Consider the following 20230-nt stretch of genomic DNA (forward strand, 5'->3'; position numbering starts at 1 on the left):
GTCAGGCCCCGCGGCGGCGGCGGCGGAGGGGGGCGGAAGGCGGCGGTAGCGGTGCCGGGGGGAAACTTCGGTCCGGGGCGGGGATGGCGGCGGGCGAGGCGGCCCGGGCGGACTTCGCTCGGCACTGGCAGGCGGAGTTCCCCGGGGAGCCCGCGCCCCGAATGGAGCTGGGCTCGGTGCGGGCCATGGAGCGGGAGCTGGAGCGCTGCCGCCGCCACCTGCGCCGCCTGCAGCGGGCGCTGGCCGAGGAGCGGTTCAAGGTGGGGTACCTGGAGGCGGCGCTGGCCCGGGCTCCCCCCCCACCGCCGCCCCTGCCCGATGCCCCCCGCACGACGCCCGGCCCCGGCGGCGCGGCCGCGGGCAGCTCCCCGGAGGGAGGCAGCGGCGGCAGCTCGGACGCGGAGGACGCCTCCTCGGCAGGTGGGTGCCGCGGGGGCCGTGCCCGCCCTGCTGCGGGGCATCCCCCGACACGGACTGGGGTGTTCCCAGCCCCAGCGCCATGGGCAAGGGCATCCCCAGCCCTGCTGCTGTCCACCCTGAGCTCCCGCGCCGTGCCTAAGGCGCAGTCAAGGGCACAGCGTGCCGCTCCATCCCCATTTCCCCATACCGTGCCACGCTGCTGCTGAGGTCATCCCAAGGGCCTGTGTTGTCCCTGTCACACAACCACTGCACCCCATGCTGTGGCATGGCAGAGGATCTGACGGTCTCTCCAGGCTGTCCCCATTACACAGCCAGGGGGATCCCTTGTCATTGCATGGTTGAGGTCACCCCAAGCCCTTGTGCCATCCCCATCAAACATCTAATGCCACCTGCAGCCCTTGTGCTGTCCCCATCCCACCATTAAGGTCACCCCAAAAGCTCCTGTGTAATCCCTGTCCCACTTCCAAGGACATCCCGTGCCGAGGCCTCATCCTTGTGCATGTGAGGACGGAGCATGGCCATCCTCTATAGCAGGCTTTTGATGATGTGCTACTGGCCCAGGAGCCACCTCTGGGGCTGGGACACTGGGAGAGTCACTTTCTCAAGGTGTGACCTGGCTCATGGGGACACCTCTGCTCAGGTGACACCCTGTGACCTCCCATGGGGAAGTCCTGGAGCAGCTGAAGCAGCAGCATGCCGGGGTGATGAGGTGTCCCGGGGCGTTCCACTGGGTGGATTGAGGACGATGTTGTTTTGCAAGTGACTGGCTGTTTGTGGCACTGAAGGCGCAGCCGGTGAGTGCTGTCACCCATCACACTGTCCTACTTCCAGCGGCCTGCAAGTTGTTATTGCATCAGCTTTAAACCAGGTTCAGGTGCTGTGCTGACAGCTAGAGAATGTCACTTCTTACATTGCTAATTCTGCAGCTGACTGGGGTTAACTTCGCTCTTGCTCGATGTTTAGGGTGGTGGTTTTTCCCCGAGGCTATATCGTGCTTGGTTAGGATTGCCTGGGTAGCAAGTGCTCTGATCTCAAACTGAGCTTAATATTTAGTGTAATTTGTATTTATCGCATTAGACTCAGAGCTCAGTTTCCATTTTACCTTCCTGAGCTGAGTGTCCAAAGTACACGGCTGCTCTTGGTGTTGTCTCCGTGCTGCTCCAGGCTCCCTCACTCGTTTGTTTGTGCCTCTCCCCGATTGGCGGGGACCAGCTGTGGGATCCTGCTCCCAGCCCCATGGTGAAGACCAAGGACACTTGATGTGCTGCCCTTAAATGGCCACCCAAGTCTCTCTCCATCGCCCCATCAATGGGCACTGGTTCTAGTTTCTGGAGAGCTGCTCAGCAGCCAAGGGGAATCAAGGGCATCGGAGCAACCAAGCACAAATCCATCTGATTTACACTCGGATCTTGTATTTTATGTATTCAGGGCAATGCTCCTGAATGCTTCTGAACACCCAGGACTGTGCAAGGGACCCTTGTTAAAGGGGCTTCCTTGGAGCACAGTGTAAGCCCCTGAGGGTCCTGGCTTCATGAGCCAGAGGTGTCCTCCAGCCCCACGCCATGGCTGGAGCAAGACCTTTGCAGCTGGTTGGGGTGAGTCTTTTGGGCAAGACCTTGAAATCCAAGTTTGCATCTGCTGCGGTTAAATGTGGCCTCTTCCTCATCTTCTTCCCCGAAATGGGTCTCCATCACAGTCTCAGCTCCTGCACTCATCTGAGGATGCAGCATCCCCTTCACCAAGCCCCCGGCTCCTTGCTCCATGGCACAGCCAGGTTCTGTTGGCTGCTACGATGAGCTCTCCCCAGCCTTTCCCCAGGCCTTTCCCAAGAATCAGCACTTTCCTTTGTTGTACGTGAATAAGGGTGCTTGTGTGTGCTGATGGTGCTGACATTTAAAAGCAGAATTGGAGAGTCCTATAAGACCATGTGGTCATTGCTCAGATCCTCCTTTCTCTGGACACTTGGTTAACTTTGTGCTCCGCTTGTTTTCTTCTCACTTCTCTTTAGTTTTCAGATATAATTAAAACCTCCTGATGGCAGTGCTGTTTGCTTCTGCAGGTGGTGTGTAACTTGGTTAGCATTGCTCTGCCTGGGTCCCTCAGTGTTTTAATGGGAATTTGGGAGCTTAATGGCACCATGGCTGTGGCTGAACGTGGTTGTTTCACTGTAACCTATAGCAGCACTGTCTGGACAGCAAGCAAAGGAGTATTGAATATTGCCTTTATGGGGATTACTGGGGAAAGACAGTGGTTTTCTTTAAGTAGCTTGTGATTAATCTGATTTTAAGTGAGGAAATCTGCAAGATGCCTGTTTGCGGCTATTGCATGAGAGCAGCGGGTGTGACAGCCAGATACATGATCCTGGCATCTGAGATAACGCCTGTGCCAGCTCACCCGGGACCAACAAAATCTGAGCATCAGTGACCAGATGGCTAAAAACAAAGCGTGGAAAGGACTAAAATTCCCTTCATCTCGAGCATCACCTCTCCCTGTGGCCAAACATGCAGCTGGCCTCGCAGCTGAGCGTGCACAGTGCTGTGCGTGGCCGTGCCGGTGGTGGTTGGGGTGTACTGGATGCTGCCTCCATCACATCACCTCCCTTCTCCCTTTTGCCACACATGAGTCCGGGGTGAAGGGTCTGGTGCTGTGGGTTGGTACCCACAAGGAAAGGGTGGGATGAGTGGGCAGGAGGTGACTTGCTGGTGACCAAGAGGAGGGACTTAGTGATGCTCATCAGGAGGTGCTTTGTGTCCAGCAGCTGGGTAGCGTGTACAGAGGTGGAATAAACCCAAGTGCTGGGTGTCCCTGCTTTGCCCTTGGGAAGTGGAGAAAGAGCCTGGCTTTGCCATGGAGCTGGGATGCTGTGGGAGCTCCTAAAGCTCCTCTGAAGGCTGCTGGGTTTGGGAGATCCCCAACCTGCCCTTTGCAGCACCCTGCACCCCAGAAACGCGAGCTCTGGAGTGGGAAGCGCTGACATAGCTGGAATAGTCCACGGCGGGGCTGGCTAGCGGATCTGGTTACAGCTGCGCCTGCGAGCTGTGCTGTAAATGAAATCCCCAGCCCTCCGTTTAGCTGGAATTACACTTTCTGCCATGGAAAGATCCTGGAGTCATGTGGGCTGTTCTGCTCACCCTGCCACACCGCCTTACCTTGGGAAATGGGAAGGGAGGCTGCGGGTCCCTGCCTCAAACGATAGTGAGCACAGAAATGCGGCAGCATCAGTGTGTGAGCCAAAGGGCTGAGATGGGAAAGGGGACCTGGGGCATCTGAGTCCCCAGGGAGTCCCCCCCATCTCATCCCTGCACACCTGGCTGGGGGCTGGATTGCCATGGGTCTCATGCGGGGGGCTCCTGGCATGGTTTTGGTGAAGGCAGGGCTTGTTCTTGCTGCTCCATCCCTGCTTTAAGCTCAGGCTGCTGATGGCAAATACATGATATTGCAAAAGTGGCATCTCTGGCCTGGAGAAACTCCTCTGCAGCCGGGGATGATGGGGCAGTGCTGCAGGTAGGGCTGTGTCCTGCTGTACTGAGCCACCCTTGAGCCTTGCTAGTTCCTTGTCTTGTTCTTGGAAAACCCACTAAAACCCCAGGAAAAGGAGAACAGAAAATAGCGAGCAAAGTCCAGAGCTTACCCCAGTGCATCTCTTACCGTCTGGAATAGGTTGCTGTGTCCAAGAGGTGAAGGAGCAGTGATCCCACATTGCCTGGGAAGGTGCCACATTGCATTGTCTGTCCATTTATTTCCCCTCGTTCCGCACCAGAAGGGGACCTGGGGGTCTGTGCTGGAGCAGGGAGGTGCATACATGGGGGTTACCCCTCCCCAGGAGCCCATCTACCTCCTCTGTGTCCTTATAGTGATTGTTTGATACTTCATTGTATTTCCCCACTGCTGGGAAGTGCCTTTTTGGCTCTGAAGATGCGGAAAGTTCCTCCTCTGGCTGGGGAGCCTCAGTGTTTAATTTTAACTGCTTAGGTGAGGACAAAACCGCAGTGTGTGTGTGTTTGCCTGCTGGGAACCTTTGAATCATCTCCATCTGCTCTGGGGCCCGGCAGCATTTCAGGAGGTGGCTTTTCTCCACCACAAATGATGGCAGCATTGACAAGAACGCCTGTGTGATGTGGGGCTGCCTCCCCAGAGAACGCTGGTGCCTGAGATGGGGTCTGCAGGGTTAACGCTGGGGCAGGTTGGCACTGCTGAAGAAAATCATAAATGAATGTTCATGGGGCTAAAAAGCTTTTGAGTAGAACAGTTTAAAAGCAGAGCTTTTAAATGAGAGCAGTAAGTGCTGGTTGCTGGAGTAACTTCCTTGTGATGGGCAAATAGCGGAGGGCTTGTGAAGGAGCTGGAAGAGCAAAGGGGAAGCTCTAGGGCAGCGGACGTAGCATCTGCTGGGTGGAGGAACAGTGCTTCCAGGAGCCAGCACGCTGGGAATGCCGAGCAGGATCGATGTGTGGTGGGACCGGGATCCCTGTCAAGCGGGCAGGGGGATCATGGGTGAGTGGGCCCTGATGCTCCTGTCCCTATGGCTGGGTCTGGCTTTCCCCTGTGCTGCTCCCCTCTGCCATAGTCCTTGCATCAGCTGAACGTGGTTGCAGTGGGAATCTGGCTGCTGCCCAGCATCATGAACCTGCATCTCCTCTAAACCAGATCCTCAACATCAGTGTGAGCATTCCCAGGGAGTCTTCCTTTTCTCCCTCGCATGGCTGTGGTACTTGCTTTCATCAGCCCAGACATGCTGACATCTCTCAGATAGGTCTAGCTCCAGCATCCCTGCGCATCCCTGTGTGCCATTGGCTGAGCATGGTCTCACTGGCTGGGTATTTGCCCCCCAGCAACTGGGGCAGAGATGATGCTGAGCTCCCCCAGCTCAGCAGCATTCAGATGGTGGGCAGTAGTGCTGGGCTCTGTCAGCACCGGTGCCCTGCAGAGGGGAAGGAGGGGACACAGTTCATCTTTGGGTTTCAGCAGTGCCATGGGCTGTACCTGCGACGGGGCAAGCACTTTGGCTTGGAGGTGGCTCCGGCCCCCCAGGCTCGGTGCAGTGGTGGTCACTTGTGGGGCAATTGGCGGTCCTCAGGTAGGAGCAGCGGCAGCAGCAGGGCACAGAAGAAGCCCTCATTAGGTGGCTGGCTCCAGCCAGAAGTGCCCTGCGGGGCCTGAATACATTTGCATTATAAGTCTATTGAAATCTGGTTTGGTTTTTCTTTTCCCCTGGAAAGACACTTCTGTGCAGTGGGGCTCTTTGTTTGGCTGATTCCTCCTCCCCTCCTGCCCAGTGATGCTGCCAGTTGGGATCCCAGTGGATGGCTCTGCTCTCTCTGGTGCAGGATGCTGGTCTGCTGTGGCCAGCCCTGCAGCAGTGAACAGAGGGAGATGCTTTCCCCCGTGCTGACTTTTCCCTGTGCTTCCCTTGGGTTAGAGGGAAGGAAGCCAGCTTTAGCCGAGGCAGCTCACTGAAGTGTGCATCCATCCCAGGAAAACAGTGCCTGCGTCCCGGTTCATGGCACGGCTGTGTTTGTCCCGCTGAGCAGGCGCTGGGAGGTTGGCCAGGGCTGAGCAGCAGGAGGGAGCGAACGGATCTCGCTGCATCCTCGAGAGACGTCTTCAGATTGACTTGGCTTCCCCACCCCTTGTGACTTTATCTGTGTTTGCTAAGCGAGATAATTTGCATATGTAGATCAGTAGAGCAGCAGCAGCGCGTCTTGGCTCTCTTGGCTGTAGCCTGAGCAGAATCACAGAGGATGTCCTGCAGATCCGCCCCGAGATAAATCCCAGTTCAGGGATTGTTTGAAGCTCTGGCACACAGGGAGAGCTTTGTGCTTGGACCAGGGCTTTCTGCCATGGGTGGGTTTTGTTCTGACACTGAACCAACACCTCTTCCTGATCCTTTGCAGGGCCTGTGTTGGGAAGCAAACCTGGCCGAGCTGTCTCAGCAGTGCTGGCACTGAGGCTGGGTGGAGAGGAGCAGCCTGGGGCTGTAGCGCTGGCAGACATGGCCACAGTCTCCTCCCTCTCAGAAGAGAGACGTGATGCGATAACTGGCTCAAGCCTTCATCTTCATCAATCTTAGAGGTGTTTTCCTGCAAGCAGCCACCACCTTTCTTTCCTTCTTTGTCTGGTATCTTGAGAAGCCAAGGGCACTGCTGCTGCGCTGGGTCTCTGCCCTCTTCCCCATGTGTGCTGGGGGCGGACCTGCTCAGTTTAGGCCTCCTGCTTGGCTCCCTGCAGAGTGGGGAGCTGCAGGACCGTGCCCTGGGGCTGTGAGTGGAGTTTAGAGGTGATGCAGTGCAGACCTCAGGGTTTCCATCCGGCAGAAAAGTGATGCTGGGGGAGAAGTTTAATGCTGAGTTCAGCTGAGGAACAGCACATTCAGGACACCCAGCAGGAAGGATCTGCTGCCCTCCTTGGTGGAGAGGGTGGAAACATCTAAGTTTATTCCTCTTTTCCCTCTCTGCAGTCTCTGGCAAGGAGAGAACTGCTGCTGTGCTCCAGTGGGGACAGCCCAGACCTCCCAAAGAGCCCAGCAGAGCGGGTGCTGAAGGAGCTCGGAAACGTGGACTCTTGGCTGGTGGCTGGCTTGGGTTCTAACTTACAGAGGAGATTTAGGTCGGAGATAAGCAATACATTCTTCACTGTGGGAGTGGTGACACACGGGAACAGGCTGCCCAAGCAGGTTGTGAATGCTCCATCCCTGGCAGTGTTCAAGCCCAGGTTCGATGGGGCTTGGAGCAACCTGCTCTAGTGGAAGGTGTCCCTGCCCGTGGCAGGAACTGGATGATCTTAAGCTCTTTTCCAACACAAACCATCCTGTGATTCTATGATCTTCCACCACCAGCCCCAGCCCCAGCCCGGCCCTAGACAAGCCCCGAGGTTCATGTGGCCGTGGCTGGAAGAACCTCTTGCACAAGAGTCCCTAAATAGCAACGTGTGGGCTGGTGGGCAGGGGCTAGACAGACGCCAGGCGGGCAGCGTGGGTCTGGCCCATGGCAGGGAGGAGCTGTGGGATTCGGGATTTGGCTCTTGCTGCAGCGATGCTCCCAGCTGGAGCTGTGCTCTGGTTGGAGCTGGAGGCGGAGAACATGGGTGACAGCATCTCCTCACACCCAGGGCTGCTCTGTGTCACTGCAGGGCTGCAGGTGCTCCCCCCCCAGCCCTGTGGAGAGGAAGGAGGTTAGGCTCTTTTGCTAGTTTGGGGGTTTGGCTGTTGCTGTTGTTTTGGCAAACATGAAAACAGCACGGAAACCAAAGTGAAAAACAAAGCTCAGTGGTTTGATGGGGCTGGTTTGTGCCAGGGTTGGTGTGTGCAGCACAATTTGGGCATCCCAGTGCATGGGGAGGCTTCCTGGGACACCCACCCAACCAGGCTATAAGACACATGCCAGCTTGGGCTGTGGTGGTGCTGCATGGTGTTACACGGGGGGTGACCAGCCAGTGAATGGGCAGGAGTGGCCAGGAAGCGTGCCTGGCAGGGAAAAGAACGTGGAAAAACCTCTGGATTGCATGCAATGAGCTGTGCTTGGAGAACCAACCACTCCATGGCTCTGCAGCCACCGGGATGGAGGGGGAGCAGCTGCACCTTGTGCTGATGATGCTGATGCTACTATTGCTGATGCTGCTACCGTTGGTGCTACTGTGGTGTCCCCAGAGCGTGGTTTCCTGCTGTGAACAGGGTTAATGTGCTCAGCCAAACCACTGTCACCTTCCTGGTGGCTCGCTGTGCTGGGTGGCAGGGCCTTGTGTCGAGAGGGGCTGCGGGGGCTGCAGGGTTTGGCTGTGGAAGATGGAGGGGACTCTCTATTGGAATCTTTAATGGATAGAGCAAGGACAGGCCGTGGTACCTGGAGCCTAGGCAGGAGCAAATGGGCAAGTTGGTAGGAGATGGAGAGCAGCAGACACTGTCACATCGTGGCCACCCTTGGGCACAGCGCTGTGCTAATGGCCTGGGGACAAGGGAAGTGTTGGCACCAGGCATTGCAGGGGTGATGGTGCCCAGCAGCATCCCTTGGGGTGGCTGTGCGGGGCGCTGGGCTCCCCGAAATACCTGGGATCGGGGCAGGCAAGGGGTGTGAAATAGCAGCCATGTGGCTGCACCCTCTGACTCAGCACCCAGTGACTCACAGTGCGTAGGGTGGTGGCTGTGGCATGGGTCCTTGCCATGCCTGGGCTGGTTACAGCCCCCGGCAGGCAGGAATGTGCCGGCACAGCAGTGGCTCCTCACCCTGGATGCCGGTGGCTCCATGTACCACAGCCTTGGCATTCCTGCGCTCCCCAAAATGTATTGGCTGCATGTCCAGGCAGCGTGGGCATACCTGGGAGCAGGGATCGGATGGTGGCAGTGCCTCGGCAGCGTCCTCTCACGTTTCCCAGACAGAGCAATTGCCGATGCCACCCGTGTCCTGGCACTTCATGCTCCAGTGGCTCTACCTTCCCCTTGTGCCTGGCGGAGCATTATCCGTCCTGCCCTGTTCCCATCTGCTCCAGGCCCATCCAGGCAAGATGCAGCCGAGGGCACTGGCAGGGAATACTGCCCGCATTGCCGGGACAGGGGCAGCGGTGCCGGCACAGGCTGAACCAGGGCAGTCTCTGCACTTGAACGCTTGGCTGGCGCCCTGACATATTGGGGTTGATGACTCTGGCACTTTATATTTCCTTTGGCTACATAGAGCTGGGGAGGGTGGTTTAACTCTTGCCTGTTTGTGCCCTGCTCTGCCGACCCTGGTTGTGTGGGGCAGGTCAGCTCCTGGAGGTCCTGGTTCCTTCCGTGGCTTGCCAGAGCCAAGAGGCGCCTGTATCCTTCAGCCCTACCGGTTCGAGGGGCTGGTGAGGTTTTGATGGGGAGGGGGCACAGGGTGATAGGAAGGAGATAAAACCATGGTGGAGGGGTGATGATGCTGGACTCCCCTTTCCTCCTCACTCTCCTTGGGCTAGCCTGGGGGCCGGCCCTATGCCCCTTAACCACCAGCATCCCCTCCTCCTCCTCCTGGTCCCCAGACCCCCGCGGAGGGGTCTGCGTGGCTGCGTGCGGGGGGGACGCTGAGCTCGGCTCCCCGCGGCAATCAGGGGCGGGAGGCGGGACGCGCTGCCATTGCCAGGCAGCACCTCCTTCCCTGGGCACCCTTGGCAGCAGAGCCGCCGTGTGCCCGGTTCTCCCGTCCAACCCCGCCGGGGCCCGCAGCCCCCCGCCTCCCGCCCTCGCCCGCTGCCTTTGTTGTGCGATGAGAGCCGGCTGGCGGGGCTGAGCCGGCACAGCCCACTGAGCATGGAGCCGCTGAGCCACCGCGGCCTGCCGCGGCTCTCCTGGATCGACACCCTCTACAGCAGTACGTGGCCTGGGCTGGAGGGGTGGTGGTGAGGGGGGGGACGGACCGGGGTGCTGGGTCCCCACTACCTGTTGTGTAATGCTGCGTCGCGCCGGGGAGGGATGCTGTGCGTGCTGGGGATGCTGTGCGTGCTGGGGGTGCTGTGCGGGGGGCTCCCCGGCTCAGCTGATGCTGTGCTCCCCTCCCTGAGCATCCCGGTGGCAGGGCAGTCCTGACTGGAGTTGGTCCAGCATCCCCCCGTGTTCTGCATGAGCAGGATGGGTGATGGTGGCCTCAGTGTGATGGGTCTCGCTGGGGCTGGAGCAGCCTGACAGCCCATGGGGGTCCTTGGGGATGTGGATGTTTAATGCTCCGCGTCCCATCCCCATCCCTCTGTGGCGGTGAGAAGGCAGCTCTCCCCCAGCAGTGATTTTTGCAGTGAGCTCCAAGGCACCGAGCAGAGGGTGCTGTGGCAACACAGTGTTGGTACCCAGGGGCTGGGGGCGTCCTGCAGCATCCCAGGGGTGCGAATCCCTCCATCCCACAGATGGGCAGCAGGGAGGAACAAGCTCTGGAGCTGTGCTGGTCCTGATCCCATGGCAGCTCTCTCAGCAGCAGCCAAGGGAACCAGGGACATGGCTAGGGGATGTGGGGACTCGGTCACAGGGTCCCTGTTGTCATTCTGGGGGAGCATCGAGCTGCATGGGCTCAACCCTGGAGTTGGGTTTTGGAGTGCAGTGTTGAGCTCAGAGCCTGGTGTCTGTGGGGCAGTGAGGCTTGGCATGGCTGTGTGGGAAGGTGGGATGATCCAGAGAAGGGGGAACGGTGCCTCCTTCATGGATCTGGCATCTGCTGTTCCCTGGAGGGAGACAGGGGCTGCTGGGGAAGCACATTGCATAGGGCTGAGCTACCCCAACTTTTCCAGCCCAAACACCCGCAGCCAGAGGGCCACATCCAGCAGCAGCAGTCCCAGGGTCTGGTGCAGCTTGTGCAGGCGGCTGGGATGGAGCCCGGAGGCCGCATCCAGCCCATCCGCACCCTCCTTCCCAGCCGCAGGCATCTCTGCAAAGCAGTGGCTCTGCCATCCTGAATCCTGCTCCAGCCGCTCTTGCCAAGGTGCGGAGGAAGCTGTTTGGCATGTCCATGTTTTGGGGGATGTGGGACAGGGTCTGGCCTTCGTCACAGCGGGGAAGGTGGTGATGGTGTGGAGGAGATGCTGTTTGTGTTGAGCCACCCTTTGGAGGAGGCCCGCGGAGGCAGGTCCGAGGCCAGCTCACGCATCCGTGTTGTCATGGTGAATTTTCACCCAGGCACAGGGAAATCGTGGCGTTTCCCCAAAACCTCAGAGGCTCCATGCGGATGTTGAGCTTTTCCTGGCACTGGGATAGGATGGGCAAGCATTAGGGTGTGCTGATGCACTGCTGCGGTGTTGGGGAACAGCACATATCTGCCTGGAAAGGGAAGAAAATGCCACCCTGAGCTGCTGTGGCTGTGCTGCCTCTGCCTGGACTGGGCAGGAGCCAACCACTGCCCTTGGATGTGCTTCCTTTTGGGGACCATAGTGCTAGCATTAGCTGGGAAGATGTGGCAGAGCAGAAACATCCTTTCCCTGGGGAAAACAATCCCCTGTGGGGATGTGTTTCTGGCCCTGTCACCTTCCTTGGTCCACATGCCAGCCCACAGGACCCTTGCCCTGATGGTGTCAGCATCTCATGGGCACCAACCCTTGCTGCATTGTGGGGCTAGGTCCAGCTCAGGGTCAAGGGGCTGTGCTGGAGCTGGGGTTACAAGCCTGTTTCAGGTCAGGGTGTCCTCACCCTCCTAGAGCGGCTCCCCTGGTCCAGGCCACCTCCCTCCCATCGGTCCCCACTGGTTGGGGTGGAGCAGGAGCATTTCCACTGCTGCTAAAAAACGGGAGCAAAAATAGCACTGGGTTTTGGCACGGGCACAGGAACAGGCTGCAGGGGCAGTGCAGCTGCGGGAGGAGGAGGGAGGCGCTTGGCTTGAGCTGGCTGGGTGGCAGGAGCACCCCACAGGCAGGGAGATGCAGAGGCTGGACCCTCCATGTCCCCTCGCCCAGCAGTGTTCGCCTTGCCTGTCCTGGTTGCTCGGTGGTGCTTGGTTCCCTCCCTGCAGCGGGTGCTGGAGAGATCCTGGCCTTCCCCATAAATACTGAACAGCCTCTGGTGGCACAGCTGGAGCTGTAGGGACAGAGCTCCATCCTCGCTCCTGTGAGCAGTGAAGGCTCCTTCTCCTTGGGTGCCTGTTAGGGCACTGCTTGTACATCTCATCCCCAGCTCCATGCTGGGACCGGGATGTAGATCTGCTCCAACTGGGAGCAATGGCTGCCTGAGAGCCAGGTCATTCCTGCATCCCACAGGCCAGTCCCTTCCCTGTCTGTGCCATCGATGCCACCTTCTTCCCTGCAGGGCTGTGGGTGTCACCTCCCAGGGTCCCCAGCCACCTCATTAACGCTGTGTTCCTCATTACCTCGCTGCCAAGTCAACCCAGCCTGGTTGCCAGGTCTCCCACAGTGCTGGTGCCACTCTGGGTGCCCTATTTCCCACCCTGCTGTTAAGTCTAGAGCTGCAGATCTTGGCCTTGGTGGAGGCGAGGCGTTGGAGCCTCCACGTTGATGTGCCTGGTGGGGACCAGCAGCTTTGTCCTCTCTGCAGCTTGGCTCTCCTTAGATCCCTTGATAGGGAAAGGAGCTTGGCTGAGAGGTTTGGGTCTCTCTGGGGCATCCCCAGCTCAGGGACAGTGCCTGGTTGATCTCAGAGGTGCTGTGTGGGGTGGGTGTTCTGGGGAGGTGTCCATCATGGGGGGACACCAGCACTAATGCACCTCATGCTGTCTTCTTCCTGGAGGTATTCCAGCTGGGACCTATCAAAAGCAGGAGGGACGAGGGACACCCCACCACGAGGAGGCAGAATAGGTTAAAACCAGGGATCACCTTTCCCTGGAAGCTGAGGACCAAGGGGGAACCCCATTGATCCCCATCCAGCTTGTTCATTCCCAGTCAGCTCCTGGGTTGAACTGGGCTGCAGTGGCCAAGTGAAGGTGGTTCCCCAGCCTCTGCAGTGTGGTTATTAGCTACTAATTGCTCAGACCTAAGCAACTGTGTCCTGGGGTGTCCTGGCAGAGCTGGGGTGCATCTGGACCATGTCAGTGCTCTCCTCCATCCCACCTGCAGATCCAGGATGGGACCCCCACCCCTCCCCACTGTCACCAGCAGGGCTCTCAGCCTGAGCGGGCTTCGCAGTACTCTGATTTAAAGATTTATCCACTTCCAGTAGGAAGCCAAATGCAATATTCATGTGCTGAGCAGTGTCAGTGGGAGTCAGGGGACTCCTTGGCTGGGATGGCAGAGCTGTGGGGGCACAAAGTGTCAGTGGTGCAGTGTTTGGTCTGGAACGACTGCTCCAGCCCCTGTGCCCCCCTTTTTGGCCAGGGTATCAGCCAGGGTCTTGTCTGGGTCTCCTTGCTGTCTGCACGCAGGGAGTCTATGGGGACAGCCATGGAGCTGCTGGGTGAAGGGGAGTGAGGGGCTCCATGGAGTTGGGCAGGCCGTGCCCACCGCCTCTTTGGGAGCTGCCGGGGGGGTCTTAGCCACAGGTCCCTGGGGGGCGGGTGCTGGCTGCACCCCGAGGCTGCCCCTGCCGCAGCCGTGCTCCCTTCCCCCTCCCCTTTGTCAGCATCTCGGGGCTGCTGCAGACCTCTTCCCGCTGCCACCGAGCTGATGCCGTTTCCATGGTAACGGTTTAGGATGTACCCCGGTCCCCCCCTCTGCGCCCTGGGGACCTGCTGCAGACCCCAGGACCCCCTAGCTCCTACCTGGGGCTCCAGCTCCCCAAAATGGTTTCCCGTGGGCAACAGGGCAACACATGGGCAGCAGGGACAGTGTGAGGCATCCAGAAGTGGGTGCTGGCCTGGCGTGGTGGTGGCTTCATCCGGCACTGGGGAAAGCAGACACTTTCTGCTCCACCAAGCTGCCCACCCGCCATGGAGCTGTCAACCATCCGCCTTCTACCAGGGGAGTGGCAATGTCCTCCATGCTGCGGACCCAGGCATCCTCCCTGGCACCCATTCCCCCTCTCCAAGGAGGATGGGCATGGGAAAGCAGGGAGGATGGTGGCTGTGGCTGCCAGCCCAGCTCCTTCCCTCCCCAGGGATGGCACGGGGATGGCGGATGATGGGCAGGCAGGGCAGAGCCACGAGTGTGGGGCCAGGGCGTCTGGCAGAGCAGCTGTCCCTGCACAGAGGAGGCCCGAGGCCTCTCTGTGCCGTTAATTATGCAAATTTAGGGAAGTGTGTCAAGCAGAGGATGCCCTGTGGGGCTGAGGATGCTCTGTGATGCTCTGCCTGCTGGAGCGGGCAGAAAGCAGGCAGCCGAGGCTGGTGGGACCAGGGTGGGCTGCGGGTGCCGGAATGTGTGTCTGTGCATGGTCCCGGGTGTTGGACACAGGGTCTGTTGCCTGCAGGTGACCCACAACTGGGTGTTTGTGGTGTGCTGTGTGGTGACCGTCGGCTATGCCGCTGCATGGATGCTCAACACCATCCTCTTCCCCTGGCAGACTTCAACTATGGAGCAGACGAGTACGACGCCGAGGGCAACGAGGAGCCGAAGGCGCTGCCAGAGGGCTCGGAAACCATGCCCTACATCGATGAATCGCCCACCATGTCCCCCCAGCTCAGCGCCCGCGGCCAGGACAGCGGGGACGGTGTCTCCCCTACACCCACCGACAGCCTCAGCACAGGGGTAGGTGTTCCGGGATGCGGAGCTCTGTGCCGGGTGTGGTTGAAGCCGGGGCTGTGGGTACCCGCTCGGTTGTGTCAGCAGTGTTGTTGATGGTCTGATGCTGCTGTGACCTGCGGGACTGTCCTCTGGCATCCCAAACTCTGGGGTACAGCAAGCACCCTGTTCTGCTGCTGGTGGTGCCATGTCGGTGGGACATGGCGTGTCCCTGCCCCGGCGGCGGAGCCACGACGGCACGGACTGATCGGGGAGAAGGGACCGGATGCTGTAGCGCAGCCCGGCTGGGTGAGAAGTGTGGGGTTCGCAGGGAGCCCGCAGGCAGCCGCTGCGCCGCGCTGCCGGCTCCATCTAGCGGCACTTGGAGGTGAACAGCCGGCTGGGGAGGGAGCCCTTGCATGGGTCCCCCCTTCTGGGGAATTCGGATTTAACCCCTCCATTCCCTCTGCTCTCCCGAGAGCATCCTCGGGATTTCACAGGAGGGATGGTCGGAGATCTGCGGGGCGGGAAACAGAAGGGAAAACTTTATTTTTCCAGGATAAAAGATCATGTAAATCTCGGGAACATCGGGGCTCTGTGCCCGGACCGGTGGGGTCTTGGCAGGGCATCGGATGCCCCTGGCCCCTCGGCACAGGGCCTGTGGAGGGGTGCTGCCGGGGTCCCGCAGAGGGCTGGGGCTCAGGCGGGGCAGGAAGCCAGGCTGGGAAACGTGCAGGTTTCTGTCGTGGAAGGAGTTAAGCCTTGACCCGGATGCTGAGGCAGAAGAGGCGAGAGAGGTGTGGCTTCCTCCCCGGGGCCCGCCGTTGCGCAGCATCCTCCTCCCGGCGCCCAGCGCCGCCCCACCGCGCTCCCTGGGGACCGCAGCCACCCTGCTGCGGGAAGGACCCTGCCCCGGGGCCGGCTCAAACCACCCGGGCTCAGCACCCCTTGTCCCACCCCACCAGGATGCTGGGCACAGCCCCGCGAGCATTGACGCCGGGATTTTGGCGGTGGGCTCCATCCCAGGAGCCAGTTGGGATAGGGGAGAATATCCCTGGGAAAGCAGAGTTGGCGAAAACCCCAGGGGTCACTGGCAAAGCGGTGCTCTTGGGGGCTGGTGGAGCTGGATGCAGGCAGTGAAGCTGGCTTGGTTGGCTCTAACAGGATTGGGAAGTGTCGGAGCTCAGCACCGGCTTTGCCTCCATCTCTTTATCTAGAGCTGCTTGTGTCAGGGCTTAGTGGGACACCATCTGCTTACAGCATGTTTAATCGGCGTGTCCAGCCCTGCGATGGGCACAAGCTTGCATGTGGGTTCTGCTGTGTCATGGGTGCCAGGCTCACCCCATTGCTCTTCTCTGGTGGGGTGGGACTGGTGTCACTGCCTTTTGGAGTGCTGGAGGAGGTTTCTGGTGGGGCATCTCTTCTTGCAAGCCTCTGGGGCAGCTGTGACCACATCTGGGGCAGCCAGATGCTGGGTGCAGACACATCCTGTCTCTCCTCCCACCTGGTGTGAGGTGATGGCCCAGCCCCTGCTTGGAGAGGTGTTTCTGGGTTTGGCACTGTGGATGCTTTCCCCTGGGCAGGGACTGTTCTGCCCTCTGGAGACCTGGCTGCAGCAGGCAGGGGCTCAGTGCCCTCGCATAGACCCCTCTTAGCAAAGCATGAGCTGCGGTGTGGACACGGGGCTGGACACAGACTCTGGAAGTCCCCATGTCTGTGTCTCTGCCCACTTCTCATAGCAGAGGTTGGTTCCAGGCTTGGACAGGCACAGGAGGCAGAACAGATGCAGTTGCTGGTTCCCTTTTTGCTGCAGAGGATCGGGGGAAACTGCTGAAACAGCTCTTGCGTTAGTCTCCCTTCCTCCAGCCCGTTCTTGCCCCGTTTCCAGGGCCCATGTTGTCCCTCACAGGTGCCACAACACTGATGTCTCTGTTCCCCGGCTGCCCCTCGGTTGTGGTCAGGCTGGGGCAGCAGTGAAGTGCTAGCGCTGATCCATGCGGGATGCTGTGGGGAGGCACGTGTGTCAGCTGCGTTATCCTGCCCCGAGTCCCCTCTGGGGTAGAGAGAGGTCCCTTCTGGGGGCGTGGAGCCAGGTCTCCTTATGGTACCCGGTGACGCTGGTGCCCTCTAAGGTCACTTTTGCCGGTGGCAATCCCTGTGGTCTGTCTGCCCGCCCGCGGGACACGGTGGGACCAAGGGTCCCTCTCGGGCGGGGTGGGCGCTGTCGTGTTGCCGCCTGCTCTGCTGGGTGAGGATGCAGGGCTCTCCCGGGGACCCTCCCCGTGGTTTCCCCCGGGAGCTGCGGGAACCGGCTCGGGGCGCCTCAGCCTTGACCACACGCCGCCGGCGAGGCAGCTCCACCTCCAGCGCCGAGAGATGCATTTCCTGTAGCGAGCGTGCAGGGCGGAGCGGCGGGGCTGGCTGGGGCAGCGGCCCTCCACCACCCGCAGCCCCTCCGGGGGTGAGCGCAGCGCCAGCCGCTGCCTCCTGTGCCACCGCTGCTGACCCCAGGGCGGCCGCTGCCACCACCCCTTGGGGCCGGTTGTGCTCCCCCCCCCCCTCCTCCCCGGGATTCCCGGGCTGAAGGCCGGAGCTGTGGCAGGCGGGAGCACCGGGGATCCCATAATGGCTCCTTTCATCCCGCGCCGGTGGCCGGTGGCCAGGGCTGAGTCAGGCCAAGCTGGCTCAGCCGTGTGAGCCCCTCGCTCGGAGCCTCGCGGGATCCCCGCTGCCCAGCCGGCCATGGAGGAGGAAGAGGAGGCCATAGGGTACTTGGATAAAGTGCTGGAGGATGAAGATGACTCTGAGCCGGGAACCCCCACCAGCCCCGTGTCTCCGTTCTCGGCCGGCGAGAAGGTGGGCAGCGGGGGCTCCCCACTCCTGTGCTGGTGGTGGGGCTGGGGGACAAGGGCATCTTGCTGGTGATGTCCAGGACTTGGGGCAGCTTCTGGGGTCCATGTGGTGGGTGCTGGTGGGGAGCAGGAGCATCACCGCTGTTCCTCCGGGACTGCCTGCAGCCAGGGCACGGCCCGGGGCTGCACAGGGTAGCGGGTGCAAAGGGTTCAGTGGGTGCTTGCACAGAGTGGGGTGAGCCCCAGCCTTGTTCCCATGGGGAGTGGGGTTATGCGTGCTGCTCGGGGGGGGGGGGCTGTGTGGGTTGGCAGAGCTGGTGCCGGATGCTCAGGAAGGGGCTGGACCGCACTCTGTCACTGCCCCACTGCATGGCCACCAGCGCCCCCTAAACCACCCCAAACCCCAGTGCTGGGAGGTCGCCCCGGGGGCACCCATGTGCTGGCACATGTGGAGCCCGGCACCCTTCTCTTGCCCGCCCTGCCTGCGTGCCCTCAGGGTGCTGGCAAAGGGCTGGAGTTCTCCCTGGGGTCTCCTGCATGTGGCTGCTGTGCCCCACCTTATGGTTGTTCCTCTGGGTTGCAGGGGTCCAGCTGGCATCATCCCTATGGGGTGCTGCAGGGCCCGGGTGTGGACGGGCCCCTTATCTCCCCAGCTCTCGCGCAGGGCCCAGGCTGAGGGAAGCAGGAAGAGCCTGTGACTAATTGGTGGCAAAGAGCCCACAAGCTCCCAGTGCACAAACCTGCTCCCCCCGTGCACCCCTGTGCTGCTGCACCAGTCGCTGTGTCCTGGCATTAACAGGGAGCTGCAGGGTGGGCACTGCAGTGCCAGGGTGCGACAGGGAGATGCTGATCCATGGGCATGCCCACCCATGGCTCTTCTTTGGGTGGCAAAGCCTGGCTCCTGAGTGTGGTTTTTAAGTGGAGATCCAAGGCATGCTGGGCATTCAAGGCGGTCCAGGGACTGGGATGCCTTGGAGCCTGGCTGAGGGTCCCAGAGTCCCCCAGCCCATCCATGCATCACCCATCTCCCTGCTCATGGAGTCATGGGTCATGGAGCGTCAGTGCTGCAGCAGACCTGGGCACTAACTGGGCTGCCAGCAGCGGGTCCCCATACAGCCCAGGACCTGCCCCAGTGCCTCTGGGGTGGCACTTTCCTGGGAAAGCCTCAGCTGGGGAAAGGGTGGTGCTGGATCACGCGGGAGCACCACAGAATCACAGGATTGTTTAGGTTAGACAAGAGCTTTAAGAGCACCGAGTCCCACTTTAACCCAGCGCTGCCAACTCCAACACTAAACCGCGTCCCTAAGTGCCACATCTACACATCTTTTATACCCCTCCAGGGCTGGTGACTCAACCCCTTCCCTGGGCAGCCTGTCCAGTGCTTGACAGTCCTTTTGGTGAAGAATTTTTTCCTAATATCCAACCTAAACCTCCCCTGGCGCAACTCGAGGCCATTTCCTCTCCACCGCCGGGCATGATTTCACTGGGCGCTTCTGGACTCTGCCCTGGGAGGGTCCTGCAGTGCTGTGCACCACCCTGGAATGCTGCCTGCAGCGCCGGGCTCTCGGCCAGCCTGGAGCAGGGAGGGGAGCGAAGCCGGTGCAGCCCTTGGTTTCCCAGCTGGCTCCAGCCTGGCTGTGCTGCCCGGCAGGCACGTGCCCAGCCCTTGCCATGGAGCTTCCCTGTCTCTGATGGGGATACCCACGCAGGGACGGGCTGGTGGGATGAGGGGTGTCCTCCTGTGCTGCCTGCTGGCTCAGCCAGGCTCCTTGCTGTGTTGCACAGGGTGAGCGAGATGCTGGAAAAGGCCTGGAAATGCGGAAGCTGGTGCTCTCTGGTTTCCTGGCCAGTGAGGAGATCTACATCAATCAGCTGGAGGCCCTCTTGTTGGTGAGCACAGCCCCCCCAGGGATATTCCCTAGCGGGTGGATGGATGGATGGATGGATGGATGGATGGATGGATGGGAGTCATCTTCCTGGACAGCCTCCCCCAGGCAGACCTGGCCCAGATGCTACCTGTGCAGGAACAATGCAGCAGGAGTGATGCTGAATCCAGCCTTGTTCTGTCCCAGCCACCCTGTCTCACCTCCCCTGCTGCTTGTGTGCCTGGTGGGGAAGTATTTATAGCCCCGCTTCCTCTTGCGGGCTCACTGGCCCTCGTGGTGGAGATGCTGTTGCACAACGTGGGCTCACCGCTGCCATGGGGAGCTCTGTGGGGATGCATGACTGGGAGCAGCCCCTTGCTCCAGCTGCTGGCCCAGACCCATCCTTGCTGCCAGCTCACATCCCCCTCACCTCAATGTTCCCTCCTCAACTCTAGTCTCAAACGCTCTCTTCTCCTCCCTTGGCAGCCTATGAAGCCACTGAAGGCCACAGCCACAACATCGCAGCCTGTCCTCACCCTCCAGCAGATTGAGACCATTTTCTACAAGATCCAGGACATCTATGAGATCCATAAGGAGTTCTATGACAGCCTGTGCCCGAAGGTGCAGCAGTGGGACAGCAACGTCACCATGGGCCACCTCTTCCAGAAGCTGGTATGGCCTTCCCCAGGTCTTGCTCCACTTGGAAGAGGAGGAGGGCCAGGGAGATAGAGCACCATGCTGTGGGGTCAGCTCATGCCCTGCCATCTGTTCACCGGTGGCCATGGGACTTGTTGCATCCATCCTTGCAGCAGTCCCTGCTGCCTGCCTGCACTGATGCCCACAGTTAGCGGGTTCCAGGAGCAGCCACGGCAGGGTTTTGGCTGGAGGTGGATGGTGTGGCTTTACCATGGGGCTGGCAGGCGCCCAGGTTGCTGCCTCTTTGCTGTCTGCGCTCTCCAGGGCCATGCTCTGGGTCCTGCTGCTGCTTCAGACTTGTGATGGGAGCAGAGGTTGTGCCCATGGTGCTGTGGCCATGCTGGGGAGGGGAAGAGGAGAGGGCAG

The 20230-nt window shown here is 60.3% G+C and overlaps 1 protein-coding gene across 3 annotated transcripts in view; it reads left to right on the forward strand.

Moving 5' to 3' along the window:
* Positions 1-95: 95 nt before the first annotated feature.
* ABR (ABR activator of RhoGEF and GTPase) overlaps positions 96-20230 on the forward strand; it is a 39432-nt gene continuing 19297 nt past the window's right edge. The window contains exons 1-4 of one of the 3 annotated variants that reach the window (XM_057415201.1): positions 96-420; positions 14294-14478; positions 19089-19193; positions 19655-19840. In XM_057415201.1, the coding sequence (XP_057271184.1) occupies positions 162-420; positions 14294-14478; positions 19089-19193; positions 19655-19840 (735 nt within the window). In that variant the 5' untranslated portion in view covers positions 96-161. Of the gene's footprint in view, positions 421-9477; positions 9741-14293; positions 14479-17010; positions 17308-19088; positions 19194-19654; positions 19841-20230 lie in introns of those variants that run through there. The other 2 variants (XM_057415210.1, XM_057415215.1) reach the window with 2 other exon arrangements.

This window comes from Pezoporus wallicus, unplaced genomic scaffold (assembly GCF_028554395.1).
Source record: "Pezoporus wallicus isolate ANWC-B61680 ecotype Strahan unplaced genomic scaffold, APGP_CSIRO_Pwel_v1 contig_8517, whole genome shotgun sequence".
Taxonomy (NCBI): Eukaryota; Metazoa; Chordata; class Aves; order Psittaciformes; family Psittacidae; genus Pezoporus; species Pezoporus wallicus.